General features: G+C 40.2%; 1 protein-coding gene across 2 annotated transcripts in view; it reads right to left on the bottom strand.

Annotated features, from left to right (window-relative positions):
* Positions 1 to 226: 226 nt before the first annotated feature.
* The window catches only part of LOC118896310 (histone-arginine methyltransferase CARM1-like), a 255,491-nt gene continuing 238,865 nt past the window's right edge, over positions 227 to 16,852 (bottom strand). Inside the window, exons 10-13 of one of the 2 annotated variants that reach the window (XM_036854083.1) lie at positions 16,731 to 16,820; positions 14,563 to 14,700; positions 9,584 to 9,673; positions 227 to 1,185 (exon numbers count right to left, since the gene is read on the bottom strand). In XM_036854083.1, the coding sequence (XP_036709978.1) occupies positions 1,176 to 1,185; positions 9,584 to 9,673; positions 14,563 to 14,700; positions 16,731 to 16,820 (328 nt within the window). In that variant the 3' untranslated portion in view covers positions 227 to 1,175. Of the gene's footprint in view, positions 1,186 to 9,579; positions 9,674 to 14,562; positions 14,701 to 16,730; positions 16,821 to 16,852 lie in introns of those variants that run through there. The other variant, XM_036854084.1, reaches the window with a different exon arrangement.

The following is a 16,852-nucleotide window of genomic DNA, read 5'->3' as shown; positions in this document are numbered from 1 at the left end:
ACTGTTAGGCATTGTGGAAAATTAAAAAGTGAATCGGTCTCTGATCCAAGCCACAAAGAACCAGTTAACAGAAGAGAAAGATGTGCGTGTTTATGGTAGGAAGTGATAAAATGCTGCATCAAAGGGTTCGTTCAAGAAGGGAGACACATTAAAGGTAGGAAAGGGTACTTTTAGAGAGGCACGCTGGTGAGGGTGAGTTGCAAGGAAGCCTTGCAGTCTTGGGAGTAGGACTGTTGGCATGGATAGAAGGAGAAGGCTATTTCAAACTGAGCTGCCAGAAGGAGTGAAAGCACCAGAGTGGAAAGCTGACGGCCGTGGGTGACCGGCTGACTGATGAGAATATGTAACCGCTCTTTATCCCAGGTTCCCCCACGGAGTGAGCAGGGTGCCTGTTGGGCTTCATTAGATCGTGGTGCTGACGTGACATCCACGTTTATAAGGGCTGTTGAGCCAGGGGAAAACCCGCTCTTCAGAAAGATCATCTTTCACCACCATTTGAAGTGTGACATACAACGAATGTCTTAACGTAAAGGAGAGGCCTCACTGGTGTCTCACACTGTACATGTTTATTGTAAACCTAAGAGGACTGACAAAGCTTCCATCTTTATTTTCTTAACTACACACAGAGTCATCAAATATTGCCAATGAAGAACATTCCTGACATCATATTATTCCATGACCTGAATAAAGCAAAAATTCTTTAACACATCGCTGAGCTGGGCACTAGCTATTGATTTACTGAAAATATTTGCAAGAACAGCTTAAAATTGCAAATAGGTCACCCCTCACATGCTCTAATGTCATGTCATACATATGCATACGTTATAAACATGAGGTAGGATTTTGTTCAATTTCTTTTTTAAATACTTCAAAAATTAAAGCAATGCTGTTGGCTTTACTATAAAAAAAAAAAAAAAAAACAGAAAAGAAAATCATTCTTCGGCTACATGCAGAAAGCTGTTAAGGACCAGTCCAGGTAAAGAAGCACCAAGAAATAGATTTGTCAGTAAAATTAGGATGCACATTTTAAAGTTAAGGAGGAAAAAAGGAATTTAAATAAACCTAAATAAACATCCTTGTAAAATTTAGAATGCATGTGAACATGAAGGATTAACTTGCATGTCAAGGGACTTCTCGGGCCTTCATTTACTTATGGCTTGGCTTGTCACTATCTTCTAAGCAAACCTAAAACAGAGAAGGTGATTCTGTGACACTGAGTAATTAAATTCCACCAGATCCAAAGCTGCAGGCAAGCCGGTTGTATGTTCACGTCCCCTCCTTCCCTCCCTGCCCCCCTCTTACTTCCCTCTTCCTGCTCCATGCCGTTTCCTGGAGTTTTTATGGGCAGCCTTAGATCTGTATTTATCCACTATATTTAGTGAGTTTGATTATGCATAGCCTAAATTCAGATCTGAGATGATGATCCAGATTTTTGTTCACTGAAAGATTTTTTCTTTTTTTATAGGTTTACAGCAGACTAAGCAAGGACTCTCTTTTCTTGCTATTCAATAGGCTCGTTTTGCCTCGGGGCTTTGCCCTTCCTGCTCTCCTGCAGAAGGCTCTGCGTGCACATCTGCCCAGGCTGGTTCCTTCCTGACATTTATGTCTTCACTCTGCGGCTACCTCTTTGGAGAGGCCTAGAAGATCACCCCACGTAAATAACACCCACCCCCGATCCCTGGCCTTGCCACTGCCCAGCACATCACTCTGTTCATTTGTTTTCTGCTATCCTTTTTTCATTCTTGTAAGTTTTTATATAATTATTTTTATAGATACAGTAAAGTTCACCCTTTTTAGTGTCCAGTTCCGCAAGTTTTGACAAACACATAAAGACATACTGCCATGATTACAATCAAGACCTAGAAAGATTCCATCGCCATGCACAATGTTCCCATACCCCCTTTTATAGTCAACCCTCTCCCAACCCCAGCTCTGATCTGTTTCCTGTATCTACAGTGTTCCCTTTGCCAGAATGTCATAGAAATGGAGTCATATAGTATGTAGCCTTTTAAGTCTGGCTTTTTTTCACTTAGCATAATGTAGTTGAATTCAGCTGTATTATTACATGTATCAGTACTACATTGCTTTTGACTGCTGAAAATTATTCCATTGTATGGATGTTATTCATTCTCCATTTGAAAGACATTCCTGCTATTTCTAATTTTTTCTGATTATAAATAAAGATACAATAAACATTCAAATATAGTTTTCATTTCACTTGTATAAATACCCAGGAGTGGGATTGCTGGGTAATATGGTAAGTGAATTTTTTTTTTTTTTTTTTTAAACATCTTTATTGAAGTATAATTGCCTTACAATGGTGTGTTAGCTTCTGCTTTATAACAAAGTTAATCAGTTATACATATACAATATGTTCCCATATCTCTTCCCTCTTGCATCTCCCCCCTCCCACCCTCCCCATCCCACCCCTCTAGGTGGTCACAAAGCACCGAGCTCATCTCCCTGTGCTATGCGGCTGCTTCCCACTAGCTATCTATTTTACATTTGGTAGTGTATATATGTCCATGACACTCTCTCACCCTGTCACATCTCACCCCACCCCCTCCCCATATCCTCAAGTCCATTCTCTAGTAGGTCTGTGTCTTTATTCCCGTCTTGCCACTAGGTTCTTCATGGCTTTTTTTCCCCTTAGATTCCGTATATATGTGTTAGCATACTGTATTTGTTTTTCTCTTTCTGACTTACTTCACTCTGTATGACAGACTCTAACTCCATCCACCTCATTACAAATACCTCCATTTCATTTCTTTTTATGGCTGAGTAATATTCCATTGTATATATGTGCCACATCTTCTTTATCCATTCATCTGTCGATGGACATTTAGGTTGCTTCCATGTCCTGGCTATTGTAAATAGAGCTGCAATGAACATTTTGGTACATGACTCTTTTTGAACTATGGTTTTCTCAGGGTATATGCCCAGTAGTGGGATTGCTGGATCGTATGGTAGTTCTATTTGTAGTTTTTTAAGGAACCTCCATACTGTTCTCCATAGTGGCTGTATCAATTTACATTCCCACCAACAGTGCAAGAGAGTTCCCTTTCCTCCACACCCTCTCCAGCATTTATTGTTTCTAGATTTTTTGATGATGGCCATTCTGACCGGTGTGAGATGATATCTCATTGTAGTTTTGATTTGCATTTCTCTAATGATTAATGATGTTGAGCATTCTTTCATGTGTCTGTAGGCCATCTGTATATCTTCTTTGGAGAAATGTCTATTTAGGTCTTCTGCCCATTTTTGGATTGGGTTGTTCGTTTTTTTGTTATTGAGCTGCATGAGCTGCTTGTAAATCTTGGAGATTAATCCTTTGTCAGTTGCTTCATTTGCAAATATTTTCTCCCATTCTGATGGTTGTCTTTTGGTCTTGTTTATGGTTTCCTTTGCTGTGCAGAAGCTTTTAAGTTTCATTAGGTCCCATTTGTTTATTTGTGTTCTTATTTCCATTTCTCTGGGAGCTGGGTCAAAAAGAATCTTTCTGTGATGTATGTCATAGAGTGTTCTGCCTATGTTTTCCTCTAAGAGTTTGATAGTGTCTGGTCTTACACTTAGGTCTTTAATCCATTTTGAGTTTATTTTTGTGCATGGTGTCAGGGAGTGTTCTAATTTCATACTTTTACATGTACCTGTCCAATTTTCCCAGCACCACTTATTGAAGAGGCTGTCTTTTCTCCACTGTATATGCTTGCCTCCTTTATCAAAGATAAGGTGACCGTATGTGCGTGGGTTTATCTCTGGGCTTTCTATCCTGTTCCATTGATCAATATTTCTGTTTTTGTGCCAGTACCAAACTGTCTTGATTACTGTAGCTTTGTAATATAGTCTGAAGTCAGGGAGCCTGATTCCCCCAGCTCCATTTTTCGTTCTCAAGATTGCTTTGGCTATTCGGGGTCTTTTGTGTTTCCATACAAATTGTGAAATTTTTTGTTCTAGTGCTGTGAAAAATGCCAGTGGTAGTTTGATAGGGATTGCACTGAATCTGTAGATTGCTTTGGGTAGTAGAGTCATTTTCACAATGTTGATTCTCCCAATCCAGGAACATGGTATATCTTTCCATCTATTTGTATCATCTTTAATTTCTTTCATCAGTGTCTTATAATTTTCTGCATACAGGTCTTTTGTCTCCTTAGGTAGGTTTATTCCTAGATATTTTATTCTTTTTGTTGCAATGGTAAACGGGAGTGTTTTCTTAATTTCACTTTCAGATTTTTCGTCAGTAGTGTATAGAAATGCAAGAGATTTCTGTGCATTAATTTTGTATCCTGCTACTTTACCAAATTCATTGATTAGCTCTAGGAGTTTTCTGGTAGCATCTTTAGGATTCTCTATGTATAGTATCATGTCATCTGCAAACAGTGACAGCTTTACTTCTTCTTTTCCGATTTGGATTCCTTTTATTTCTTTTTCTTCTCTGATTGCTGTGGCTAACACTTCCAAAACTATGTTGAATAATAGTGGTGAGAGTGGGCAACCTTGTCTTGTTCCTGATCTTAGTGGAAATGGTTTCAGTTTTTCACCATTGAGGACAATGTTGGCTGTGGGTTTGTCATATATGGCCTTTATTATGTTGAGGAAAGTTCCCTCTATGCCTACTTTCTGCAGGGCTTTTATCATAAATGGGTGTTGAATTTTGTCGAAAGCTTTCTCTGCATCTATTGAGATGATCATATGGTTTTTCTCCTTCAATTTGTTAATATGGTGTATCACATTGATTGATTTACGTATATTGAAGAATCCTTGCATTCCTGGGATAAACCCCACTTGATTATGGTGTATGATCCTTTTAATGTGCTGTTGGATTCTGTTTGCGAGTATTTTGTTGAGGATTTTTGCATCTATGTTCATCAGTGATATTGGCCTGTAGTTTTCTTTCTTTGTGACATCTTTGTCTGGTTTTGGTATCAGGGTGATGGTGGCCTCGTAGAATGAGTTGGGGAGTGTTCCTCCCTCTGCAATATTTTGGAAGAGTTTGAGAAGGATAGGTGTTAGCTCTTCTCTAAATGTTTGATAGAATTCACCTGTGAAGCCATCTGGTCCTGGGCTTTTGTTTGTTGGAAGATTTTTAATCACAGTTTCAATTTCAGTGCTTGTGATTGGTCTGTTCATATTTTCTATTTCTTCCTGGTTCAGTCTCGGCAGTTTGTGCATTTCTAAGAATCTGTCCATTTCTTCCAGGTTGTCCATTTTATTAGCGTAGAGTTGCTTGTAGTAATCTCTCATGATCTTTTGTATTTCTGCAGTGTCAATGGTTACTTCTCCTTTTTCATTTCTAATTCTATTGATTTGAGTCTTCTCCCGGTAAGTGAATTTTTAATGATAGAAGAAACTATTCAACTGTTTTCCAAAGTGTCTGTACCATTTTGTATTCCAACTAGCAATGAATGAGAGTTCCAGGAGCTCCACGTATCCCTCAGCACTTGGTATTGCCAGGATTTTTATTTTAGTCATTCTAATAGGTGTGTAATGGTATGTCATTATGGTTATAATGTGCATTTTCCCTGATGACTAATGATGTTGAACATCTTTTCATGTGCTTATTTGCTATTATACCTTCTTTGATAAAGTATCTGTTCAAATCTTTTGCTCTTTAAAAAAAATCATTATTTTCTTATTATTTTTCTTATTATTTTTGAGAGTATTTCATCACACCTTCTTTTTATATTCTGGATACTAGTTTTTTTTCCAGATATATGACTTCCAAACATTTTCACCCAGTTTGTGACTTTTCATTCATTTTTAATTTTGATAAAGGACAGTTTATCATTTTTTTCTTTTCATGAATTGTTTCTGGTGTCATATCTATGAAATTATTGTCTAATCCAAGGTCACAAAAATTTTCTTCTATGCTTTACATTTTAATCTATGATCCCTTTTGATCCCTTTTGAGTTAATTTTTAGAGATGGTATGAGATATGGAAGGGAGTTTTGTTTTTTTTTTTAAATGGCATACTGATATCCAATCATTCCAGCACCACTTTTGAAAGACTATCACTTCTCCATTGAGTTGCCTTTGCAACTTTGTCAAAAATCGATTGACATATATGTTTGGGTCCGTTTCTGATCTCTATTTCATTCCATTCATCTACATGCCATCCATTCATCAGTACTGCACTGCCGTGATTACTGTAGCTTTCTTGTAATTCTTGAAATCAGGAAGACATTACTCTGTTTATCCTTTTCAGAGGTTACCACTATCTGAAATTATCTTACTTATTTGCTTACTTTCCTGATGTCTGTTGGGAGACATCAAACCATGAGACCAGGGAGTTTGTACCTATCTCATTCTCTCTTATACCCCAGCACTGAGAAGAGTGCCTGGCACACAATAATTACTTAATAAACTGGTTGAAAAAAAGCACAAAGGAAACCAATATTTAACTTGAGGAAATCAAGGGAACTTAGTATTTTGGGGGAAGAAGGGTCAAATTGTTCTGTGAGAGGCCATGAGTAGAACAGAGGCTTGGCTTGCGGTGTGAGCGTGGAAGATGAAATGCTCTTTGGGCCACGGCATCTTGGTCACAGTTCTTTTAGGAGCCATCAGGAGCTCCATGGGGCCACATTCATTCACTCATTCATCAAGTGTTTACCTAGCACCTACTGTGCTAGATACTGCATTACACTGCATTATAAACGGCAGTAGGCAAAATCTTGTGCTCAAGGTATGTGGCGTTGCGGACAAATAAAATAATAATTGAGACAGAGCCATCCAGGTGCCCTGAAAGTGGAATCTGCACAGGGCTCTTTGAGTGATGTGGGAGGGGCATCTCAGCCCGCCTCGGGCTTGGGAGGCTTCTCAGAAGTGAGCAAGCTTGATTAAGGCCTCAAGTTTCAATAGGAAACTTTGGGCCCCAGCTTTCCTTAGTGGGACTTGGCAACAGTACCTCAGAGCTCTCTCCCCTGGTGCTCTGAAGCAGCTTCAGCTGTTTCTGGGTTTGGGGCACCCGTGGTGCTGGTTTTACGGAGTAACACGCTCTTGGTGCCCTCTAATTCTCCTTCGTGTCACTTAACTGCAGCTTTGATGACATAATTAATTATGCAGATAGCTATTGAATGCCCACTTCCCTCCCACTACAATGAGAGCTTCACGGAGGCAGGGGCTGCACCTGCCCTGGTCACAGCCGCATTTCCACAGCCCAGCACAGTGAGTGGCCCAGCCAGGTCCTGGGACAGACTGTGTGGGAACCTAATGATGAAGGACTAGTCTCAACAGTTCTTGGTACCGGAGAACTTTCCCTCCCTGATGGAGTAGTTTTGTGCCTTTGCTCACTTTTAGGAACAGCTATTAGCTCTTCTTTTATTTTCAAATTACTTTAAAATAATTAATAGTCAAAATAAAAGTCCCCCCAACCCTGCCCAAGGAGAAAGAGAAACTTTCACATTATGTGTAATGGTGGATGCTCATGTGTTCAGCAATTAATTTGTTGATCTTGACATGTTTTTAGCGTGTCACTGGTGGCCAGATGGTATTGGGGATCTGCCAAAACCCCAAAATGAATCTTTTGCTTTTGTGTGTCAGTAGGGCCTACTGTGCCCTAAAAATGGGCAGAATAAAAAGCAAATGGAGAGAAAGTTATTCTGAGGCTGTATTACCAATTGTTCCTCTGGGTAATGCCAGTTATTTTAATTCTCCCACATACACACATACAACACACACACACACACACACACACACACACACACACACACACTCTCTCTCTCTCTCTCTCTCTCTCTCTCTGCTGCTTCTCGGTTGCTGCAATAGCAAACTGGAGTTGCATGTGGGGGAGGAGGAGAAGGGTATTAACACTGTTGGACATTTAACTAAGCACCTACTATATACCAAGTACTCATCAAAGATTCTGTCAGTTAGCCCACATCTCCATTGAGGATACCGAGGCCTAGACATCAGGAAGGGCTGGTGAAAAAATATAGTCAAGATCTGTGATTCCCAGGGAAGTTACATTTTCAAGCACCTCATTTGCTTAATTAAATACATGAATCAGACTTGCTGCTGAGTGAGGGAAAAGGGGAAAAGGAAAGGCATCTGCCCTTTGCTCCACTGTCCATCTGTCTGACAGGGCTGTAGCCATCTTAGGCATCAGCAGACCTCTGACACTCTCACTTTGACCTTGTGGCTACTGTGTTTATGTCTTCGTGCGAAGCAGGGGCTGGCCAAGGCCCGGGCCCTCTCTCCGTGGTTTTCTGGTTCAAACCTTGGTCTTGTGCGATGAAGTGGAAGGGGGACTCAGAGTTACTAGCTTACGTGGTTCTTTCATTCAAAAGTGGATTTTCTGAAACCCTACAAGAATTCATTTTCTTTTCCAAAACCCAAATGATTCTGTTTGGAATGAACTACAAATCAACATCTATTTACTCAGAGAGAGAGCTGGTGAGCCGAGAACAGGAAGAAAAGAAAGTGACATTTATTGAGCACCAGTTATGTGAAGTACTAAGTACTTGGACATGTTATAGATCCTTGCAATCGCCTGGTGAGGTATGCTGTTTATCCCATCTTACAGACGAGAAAACTGAGGGCTAGGCAGGTTCAATAGTACTGGCGAGTAGTCAGCCTGTTCTCTCCGAGGCCAAAACCTGTGCCCTTTGCTTAACACGGCAGGATTGTGCAAGGGGATGGGAGCGAGGACTTCTCCCTCCCCTCGGAATTAGAGACAGATCCATATCCCTAACTGGCAATAGGTTTCAGAGAGTCACACAATGTGTGATAGCCTACATACAACATATACAATTACAGCCTTGCCTCCCCTGCTTCAAGGTCAACATTTCATTTTCCCATCTTGGCCAAAGAATTCTTGGTGTGGTTTCCTGAGTTTCCCCTTCTCTTCAAGCTTTTTAATACTATACAGACATGATGCTTTGAATTAAAGCCTTGGGGAGACATTAAAATATGAGAGAAAAGTCACTTTCTATTAAGAAAGTCAAGAGTGACAGTGTCCAGTGGTTTTATTTGTGTGGTTGATTTCATGTGTGGATATTTAATTGGCTCGCAATGAATAGCTATACAAATGGGGAGTTTTTCCAGAAACATTTGTTGTATCCAACCCACTGTGGCAAGTTCTTCATATCAGACAAAATCTGCACAGCTGCCAAAGAAAATTATGTCCTGACTTACATGATCTCAAAAAACATCTAAAAAAATTTACTTTAAATGGACTCATGTTTTAGGTGTATTGGAATAACTGCTACATAAAATCATCCCATAGTGAATGAAGGTCAAAGAAGATCATCTTTAAACTCTACATTTTGCAGATGAGAAAACTGAATGCCAGAAGGAAAGTGACTTTACCTGAGGTCACACAGCTCTTTACAGCTCAGTTGTAAGGAGAATTCACTTTGTAGGACTCTCCTGCGCTGTATCAGGATCAGATTGTTATATATTGAATTCTATGTAATGGAACATAAAACACTCAACTCCATATCAGGATCCAAGTCTCCTTAGAGAAGAAGAACAGATGCTTTTTCTCCTCTTAGGAAAGATGGAATTATTCTAAACCTCTTTACCTAGTCATATGGTCAGTTGAGATTCTATATACATAGGTGTGAAATGGATGAGGGCATTTCTTACCTAAAGAAAGGATTCTTTAAATCGAGGGTGTTCCCAGACCTGAAGCCTGTCTGGTTTACCAGCGCCACGATCTGAATGTCATAGCTCTGTCTGTAAGGCAGAAAAAGAAAACCAACACATCAACTCACAAGGCTGGTGTTAACCAGTCACATATATTTAGGGCATCTTCTTCTTTCCTGTTTTTCTACTTTTTTGGGCGCACCACGTGGCATGTGGGATCCTAGTTTGCTGACCAGGGATTGAACCCATGCCCCCTGCAGTGGAAGCGTGGAGTCTTAACCACCACTGGACTGCCAGGGAAGTCCTGGGCATCTTCTACGCATACCTACTTCATGTGGGTTTTAAGAGCATGTGTTTCACATCTTATACATTTCTGCATCTGTTTATTTGGATACTATTAATACTGGTAGAGGCAATTGAAGGCTTGTTTGCTTGCAAATTGTTTATTACAAGAGTTTGATAGCTATAATTTCTTGGTTTAAATATTACAAAGGTAATGGTATTTCTGGTTGATTAAAGTATTTTAAAAAAAGAAAGCTTTATCAATATCAACAGCAGAAATGGCTTTAAGTAACAGAGACCCTTTGTGGGTCACCACTGATGTACCGAAACAATCTTAATCATGCAAGAATTGGCTAAGCTAAAATCTCAAACTGACGTAAAACAGCCAACAAATGTGATTGATTTTAAGAGACCCCAGATGAAGGCTCAAGCAATTACAGTGAGAAGAAGCGGCTAATAATAACAAGTAATATGCTATATCCTTGATGACTAATCTGAAGGGGCTATGTTTGTGGGATTTTTATTAGTCATTCTCAAGAATATATGTATTTCTTTTGGTTATAAAAGGGTGACATATTCACTGTAGAAAAATAAGGAAAAATAGAAATAGAATAATCCATAATGTCACTAGACAAGGATTCCTTCAACTAGCATTGTAGAATATTTCCCTTCTATGTAATTTTCCCTCTATATATTTATAAATATAAATTTTTAGCAAAATCATGCTTAAATTGCTTAAATAGTCCTTCTTATCTCCTTATTTTATTTAATGTTAGCAGTTATCCTATAATTCTCAACAATGTATTTTTCAATACCATTATGTGGGTATAGCACAACTCATTTAGCAATTTCTCATTGTTAAATATTTATGTTTTTATAATAACATATTGTTACTTATGGTAACAAAAATCTGGTTTTATGACAGAAATTCTCTGCAAAAGACATTCCTGTAATACATCTTTATGTACTATCTAGGATTATATTTCTTGGGATAAATTCTTAGAGGTAGACTCACCAGGCTAAAGCATATAAAACATATTTAAGGCTCTCAAGACCTACTGCTAAAATATCTTCCAGAAAGTGTACCAAATTACTTCCTCATCTACAAAGCATAAAACTACTAATTTCATTATACTTTTTCCAATTCTTAATATTTAAATGTTTGGTATTAAAATATTATTATTTTAATTTGAATTTCCTTGATAACTAGGCTTCTTTTTTAAATTCCAGAAATTAGTGAGTGATATAAATCCCTCCCTATCATTCCCAATAGTGGCCTGGGTAGGTTTAAATATAAGGTCAGATTCTGTGAAACCAGTAACTCAAGGTCTAGATTTTATTGAGGACAAACAAAATAAGAGGAAGACATAGACATATATATATTTTTTATACACTCATTTGAACACATGTATAGATTTATGTAAATACTGCCACCACAAACAGGATGTTATTATTCCTTTGCAGTCACACTGTCTCCCCACCCATAACCCCTGGCAACCACTGATCTGTCTCCATCACTATAATTTTGTCTTTTCAAGAAAGTCATACATATGGGATCATACAGTATGTAACATATTAAGACTGGCTTCTTTTGCTCAGGATAATTAGGCTATGCAAATTTTGAAGGAAGGTTTACACTCTGGGCCTCTTTCTGCTTAATAATTTTTAAATAAAAGTTTGCCTATTAAATTTGCAAATGATACAAAATGGTAGGACTCACTAATGTGCTACACAAAAATATTTTTTTAAGTAAGATAATCCATTGGCTCTAGTAAGGATCTAAAAACAGCATGATGAATGCATGGGTGGAATAAATACAAAAACTTGAATTGAAGCTGACAAAAATCAGCTGCATACTAGGAGAAGGGAGAAATGACTTAAAGATCATGTAAAAATATACTTTTTGCTTTTAATTATCTAAACACTCAAGTAAAATGGCCCCCAACTTAATTTAAACTTTAATTACATTATTATTATAAGTATGGTACTCAAAACAGCAGTGTTCACTGTCGCCTTGTAGCCAGCACTTACCAGGACATGTATGCTGTCCTGTATTTAGTTTTGGAGAACTATTTTATTTTATTTTTAAACATCTTTATTGGAGTATAATTGCTTTACAATGGTGTGTTAGTTTCTGCTGTATAACAAAGTGAATCAGCTATAAATAATACATATATCCCCATATCCCCTCCCTCTTGCGTCTCCCTCCCACCCTCCTTAACCCACCCCTCTAGGTGGTCACAAAGCACCGAGCTGATCTCCCTGTGCTATGTGGCTGCTTCCCACTAGCTATCTGTTTTACATTTGGTAGTGTATATATGTCCATGACACTCTCTCTTTGTCACATCTTACCCTTCCCCCTCCCCGTGTCCTCAAGTCCATTCTCTGCATCTGCGTCTTTATTCCTGTCCTGCCCCTAGGTTCTTCAGAACCTTTTTTTTTTTTTTTTTAAGATTCCATATATATGTGTTAGCATACAGTATTTGTTTTTCTCTTTCTGACTTACTTCACTCTGTATGACAGTCTCTAGGTCCATGCACCTCACTACAAATAACTCAATTTCATTTCTTTTTATGGCTGAGTAATATTCCATTGTGTATATGTGCCACATCTTCTTTATCCATTCATCTGTCGATGGACATTTAGGTTGCTTCCACGTCCTGGCTACTGTAAATAATGCTGCAATGAACATTTTGGTACATGACTCTTTTTGAATTAAGGTTTTCTCAGGGTATACGCCCAGTAGTGGGATTGCTGGGTCGTATGGCAGTTCTATTTTTAGCTTTTTAAGGAACCTCCATACTGTTCTCCATAGTGGCTGTATCAACTTCCATTCCCACCAACAGTGCAAGAGGGTTCCCTTTTCTGGAGAACTATTTTAAAGGGGACATTGAGAACCTGTGTATTTCCAGAGGGAAGGACTTAGAATTTTAAACTATTTCAAAATCCCTCTTATAGGAGGGAGGAGTTGAGGACGTTAGCCTGAGGACAGGGAGACCAGGAGTATATTCAGTAAGATGCTCCTAATACTTGAACAACTGCCATTTGGAGGCTGGAACAGACCTATTTCTTTTGAATTCAGAAACATAACTAAGATCAATGAGTTGAATCTACAGGAAGTATCAATAGATCTGTGATCAACAGCAAGAATAATTTTTTAATAATTAAAGATGTCTAAAGTAGAAGAAAGTAGTCAACAGTCAATGACTATATGAAAAGTCATAACCTTGTAAGTAATTAAAGAATTATAAACCAAAACAACCAGATGCAACTTTAAACACTTATTTTGGAGTCTACTGGATTTGCAAAAGCCATAGAGACAGTTATCATCCAGTTTCATGAAAGATGTGGAGAAAAGAGTTTGCTTATCTGTTGCTGATATGAGTGGAAATTGGTGCAGTCACTGAGAAAGGTAGGATCTAGTAGACTGTAACATGTACCTACCCTTTGATCCAGCATTTCTATTTTTAGGCATCTCATTTAGAAATATTCATGTCACTGTGCAAGCTCTATGTTCAAGGATACTTAGTGCAGAATTTTTTTGCAATGGCAAAAAAAAAAAAAAAAAAAAATTGGAAGCAACCTAAATGTCAGTCAATCAGGGATTTTTAAAAAGACATTATGGTACATCCATGTCCTTGGCTGTTCTGCATTTATGAAAAGAACAAAGCAGATCTATCTGTACAGATTCAGGACTTATTACTAAGTGAAAACTTAAGTTGCAGACTGCTAGTGCAACCTTCCTGTAAAACAATAACAACTCTAAAACGATGCTATTTGTTGGTACATGCACCAAAAATCACTTGAAAGGATATGGACTAAGGGCTCACATCTGGGGAATGGGGTGAGGGTGGGAGCGTGGCTGGACTCTAGACACACTTGTAGTTTTCAACTTACACGTGAGCATGTTTGGTTTTTGTCATGAAAAAAATAAAGACTTTAAAAATGGAAGGGTTGATTGGTGAGGTAGTGAGCTCTCTGTCACTGGAGTGTTTAAGCACAGGCCCAAGGAAGGTGGTGGGGGTGGGAGTGCCGGTAGGGAGGGAAGAAAGTTGGATGAGATGACCTCTGAGTACCCTTAATATCCTGAGAGTCCCTGAGCTACTCCTCTATGCCTTTCTCTGTTAATTCACCCAGGAAAAGCTCCAACAAGATGAAAGAAAATAGAGCCTTCTAAAAATGAGGTAAGTCAAAGTAGTCACTGCTGAGACCTCGTGAGTCCATTACCAGAGGGCAGCAGCCGGTCCTGCCTGACACACCACGCACCACCCCTGCAGTACTTTCCCCCCTGCAGTACAGATCGATTTCCCGGTACTAAATTTGGGGATGTGTGGCTAGACAGATGGAAGTAAGGCCAGGAAGCTGACGTGGGCTTTAGAGCGCTTGATAACTCAAGTCTTTGGCAAGTGCTCCCATAAGCTGATGGATTTCCTTCCTTCCTTCCTTCCTCTGCGGTCAGGTGGGGAACACTGCCCTTGACTTATCTTAAGCTTCTCTTCCTGGCCGTGCTCAGTGCAAGGTGACGTGTGCCCTGCAGGCTTTGAGGCTGAGGGCATCTCAGCAAACTCAGCCAGGCCTTTGTAAAGCCTGCTGTCCATTTCTGGTGCTGGCGTCTCAGGGGCCTGCCAGCTTCCTCCCGCCCCCACCTGTCAGCACCCAGGAAACAGGCGGGATCATGTCTGTACTCTCCTGCTTACCGTTTATTGGCCACAAACAGCACTCTCCCTGAGAGGGTCTCTCCTTCCTTGGCAAAGAGAGGAGTCTGAAGAAGGCACCGCACCTGATACCAGTGAGTCAGAGGCTCAGTGGGCGCTGTTGACAGCCAAACTGTTACCCTGTGGGGCAAGGGAAGAGTTAAAAGCCAATTAGACTCCAGGCCCACATTAATGGATTGAACTGGGGACGAGTGGTTTTCATTGTTTATTAACTCATGGAACACTTTTAAGATACGAATAGCTCAATTTATTGAGCAGTTACTATGCGCTGGGTACAGTGCCAAGAGCATTATGTAATTAGCCCATTAAATCCCACAACAACCCTACGGAGTCAGGCCAGGCTTCAAACCCAGGCACTTGGTCACTCTATCAATCTGTATGGCTATGTCAAAGTTCATTAGAAGCCCGATAACAGCAGAGTTAAATTGGGAATTGATTTGTTGGAAAAGTCTGGCAGGGTGAGAAGTCTGGAGTGTAGCCTTTTACTGTCTCATGCCCACCTGTTCAGGGGTCCTGATGGGGTTTCTGGAAGCAAGAAAAACTACGGGGGCAGACGGCCTCTACTGCCCTTCAAGCCCGGACATCGTGTGTGTGTGTGTGTGTGTGTGGTGTGTGTGTGTGTGTGTGTGTGTGTGTGTGTGTGTGGGTGTGTGTGTGTGTGTGTGTGTGTGTGTACAAGTTGACGTTCTTCATTTCATATGAAGAAGTGGGGACACCCTGTGTGTGTGTGTGTGTGTGTGTGTGTGTGTACAAGTTGACGTTCTTCATTTCATATGAAGAAGTGGGGACACCCTGTGTGTGTGTGTGTGTGTGTGTGTGTGTACAAGTTGACGTTCTTCATTTCATATGAAGAAGTGGGGACACCCTGCTGGTACTTTGAACGCTGAGGTCACCTGTCCTGGGATTAGGCAGTGGTCATGGGCTTGTGGGCAGTAAGGTGCACATTGAACACGGGGAAAATTGCTAGAGAGGACATTTTGCCTTGAAGATTTTAGGGGGAAATTTTATATAATTTAACTGCTAAGTAATATAAACCACCTTTATATCAAAATATATATTCAGCTATATTACGGAGTAGAATGCAAATGTTGTACAGCTTTTTAAGATAAAGCATTTAACTTCAAAGAAATTTCCCCCTTGAAGCAGGTGGCTTCAAGCTTATCTCCCTTACCCTTGCAGGAACAAATTCGTTTACTTGGGATGTTAGTGGGGGAGAGTCTGAGAAATAGATGCACAGATTCCTTGAACACACATGCTGTGTGGAATAGGAATGACTCGTACATTGTTTCCCTTCTCTCTGATTGTCAGCCCAGACAAGGCTTCCAGGGATCCCGGCCTCCCCTGAGTCCCCCAAGCCCCCTGAGCTGTATCACAGACCCACAGACACGTCTTTCTCAGTAGGTGCTAAGGAGAGCCTGGATACTTTTATAAGAAGTGGAGGAGAGTGCACTGTCAGTTTTCCTTCTGCCTGGTCACGTGGCCCAGATCAACCCTCACTGCTAGCTGGGACACATGGAGAAGCCTGGGAAGAGAGCAGGGGTGTCAGGAGGAGAGCGGAGACTTGGGGGTCGTAGGAGCAGCGCAGCCCTTAAAAGAACACCCAACGCTGACAGTCAACTAGTAGGTGGTCTCTCCCCTACAACTTGCAAACCTTTCCAGTAGGGGAGAGAGGCGTGCACAGAGGGGGAAGTTACCTAATGCTGCCTGCCGGATCATTGAAAAAGGATTCTAGATCGTGAAACTGAAACCTGTGAACCAACATGGGGGAAAGTATGATTTGAGGTATGACTCAGACACAAGAGGTTCTATAACCAGGTGTGATGGAAACAATGTCAGGGGCTTGCCTCCCCCATGCCCCCATCTATTCTGGAAAAGAACAAGCTGGCTGATAAAGCACAGGCCCTCTCTTACGCCTCCAAATCCCAACACAATTGGCCTAAGAGTATTTTAGCCAGAGTTGATATGGCAACTATGGAAAACTGTCTTATTTTCACTCTAAAATCTAAAAGTAACATTAACATCAGTGTTTGTTTTCTGGAAACGTGGAGAAACAAATATTACGGTTGTTGAGCTTAGTTTTTTTAAAACTTTAAAGTTACGGTAGAGGACGGCATGGGAGAGAGTAGGCAAAGAAAGGGTATTATACATACAGAGAGCCAACAAAGGCCACGTCAAACCAGAATGCCAGGCCGTGGATGAGGCCAGACTGCGCCATCTGAAACACAAAGGGAATTTCTACTCTGCAAGGAAATAAAAAAAAAAAAAGAAAGAA

Source organism: Balaenoptera musculus, chromosome 6 (genome assembly GCF_009873245.2).
Source record: "Balaenoptera musculus isolate JJ_BM4_2016_0621 chromosome 6, mBalMus1.pri.v3, whole genome shotgun sequence".
Classification (NCBI taxonomy): Eukaryota; Metazoa; Chordata; class Mammalia; order Artiodactyla; family Balaenopteridae; genus Balaenoptera; species Balaenoptera musculus.
This window is presented reverse-complemented; position numbering and strand designations above follow the sequence as displayed.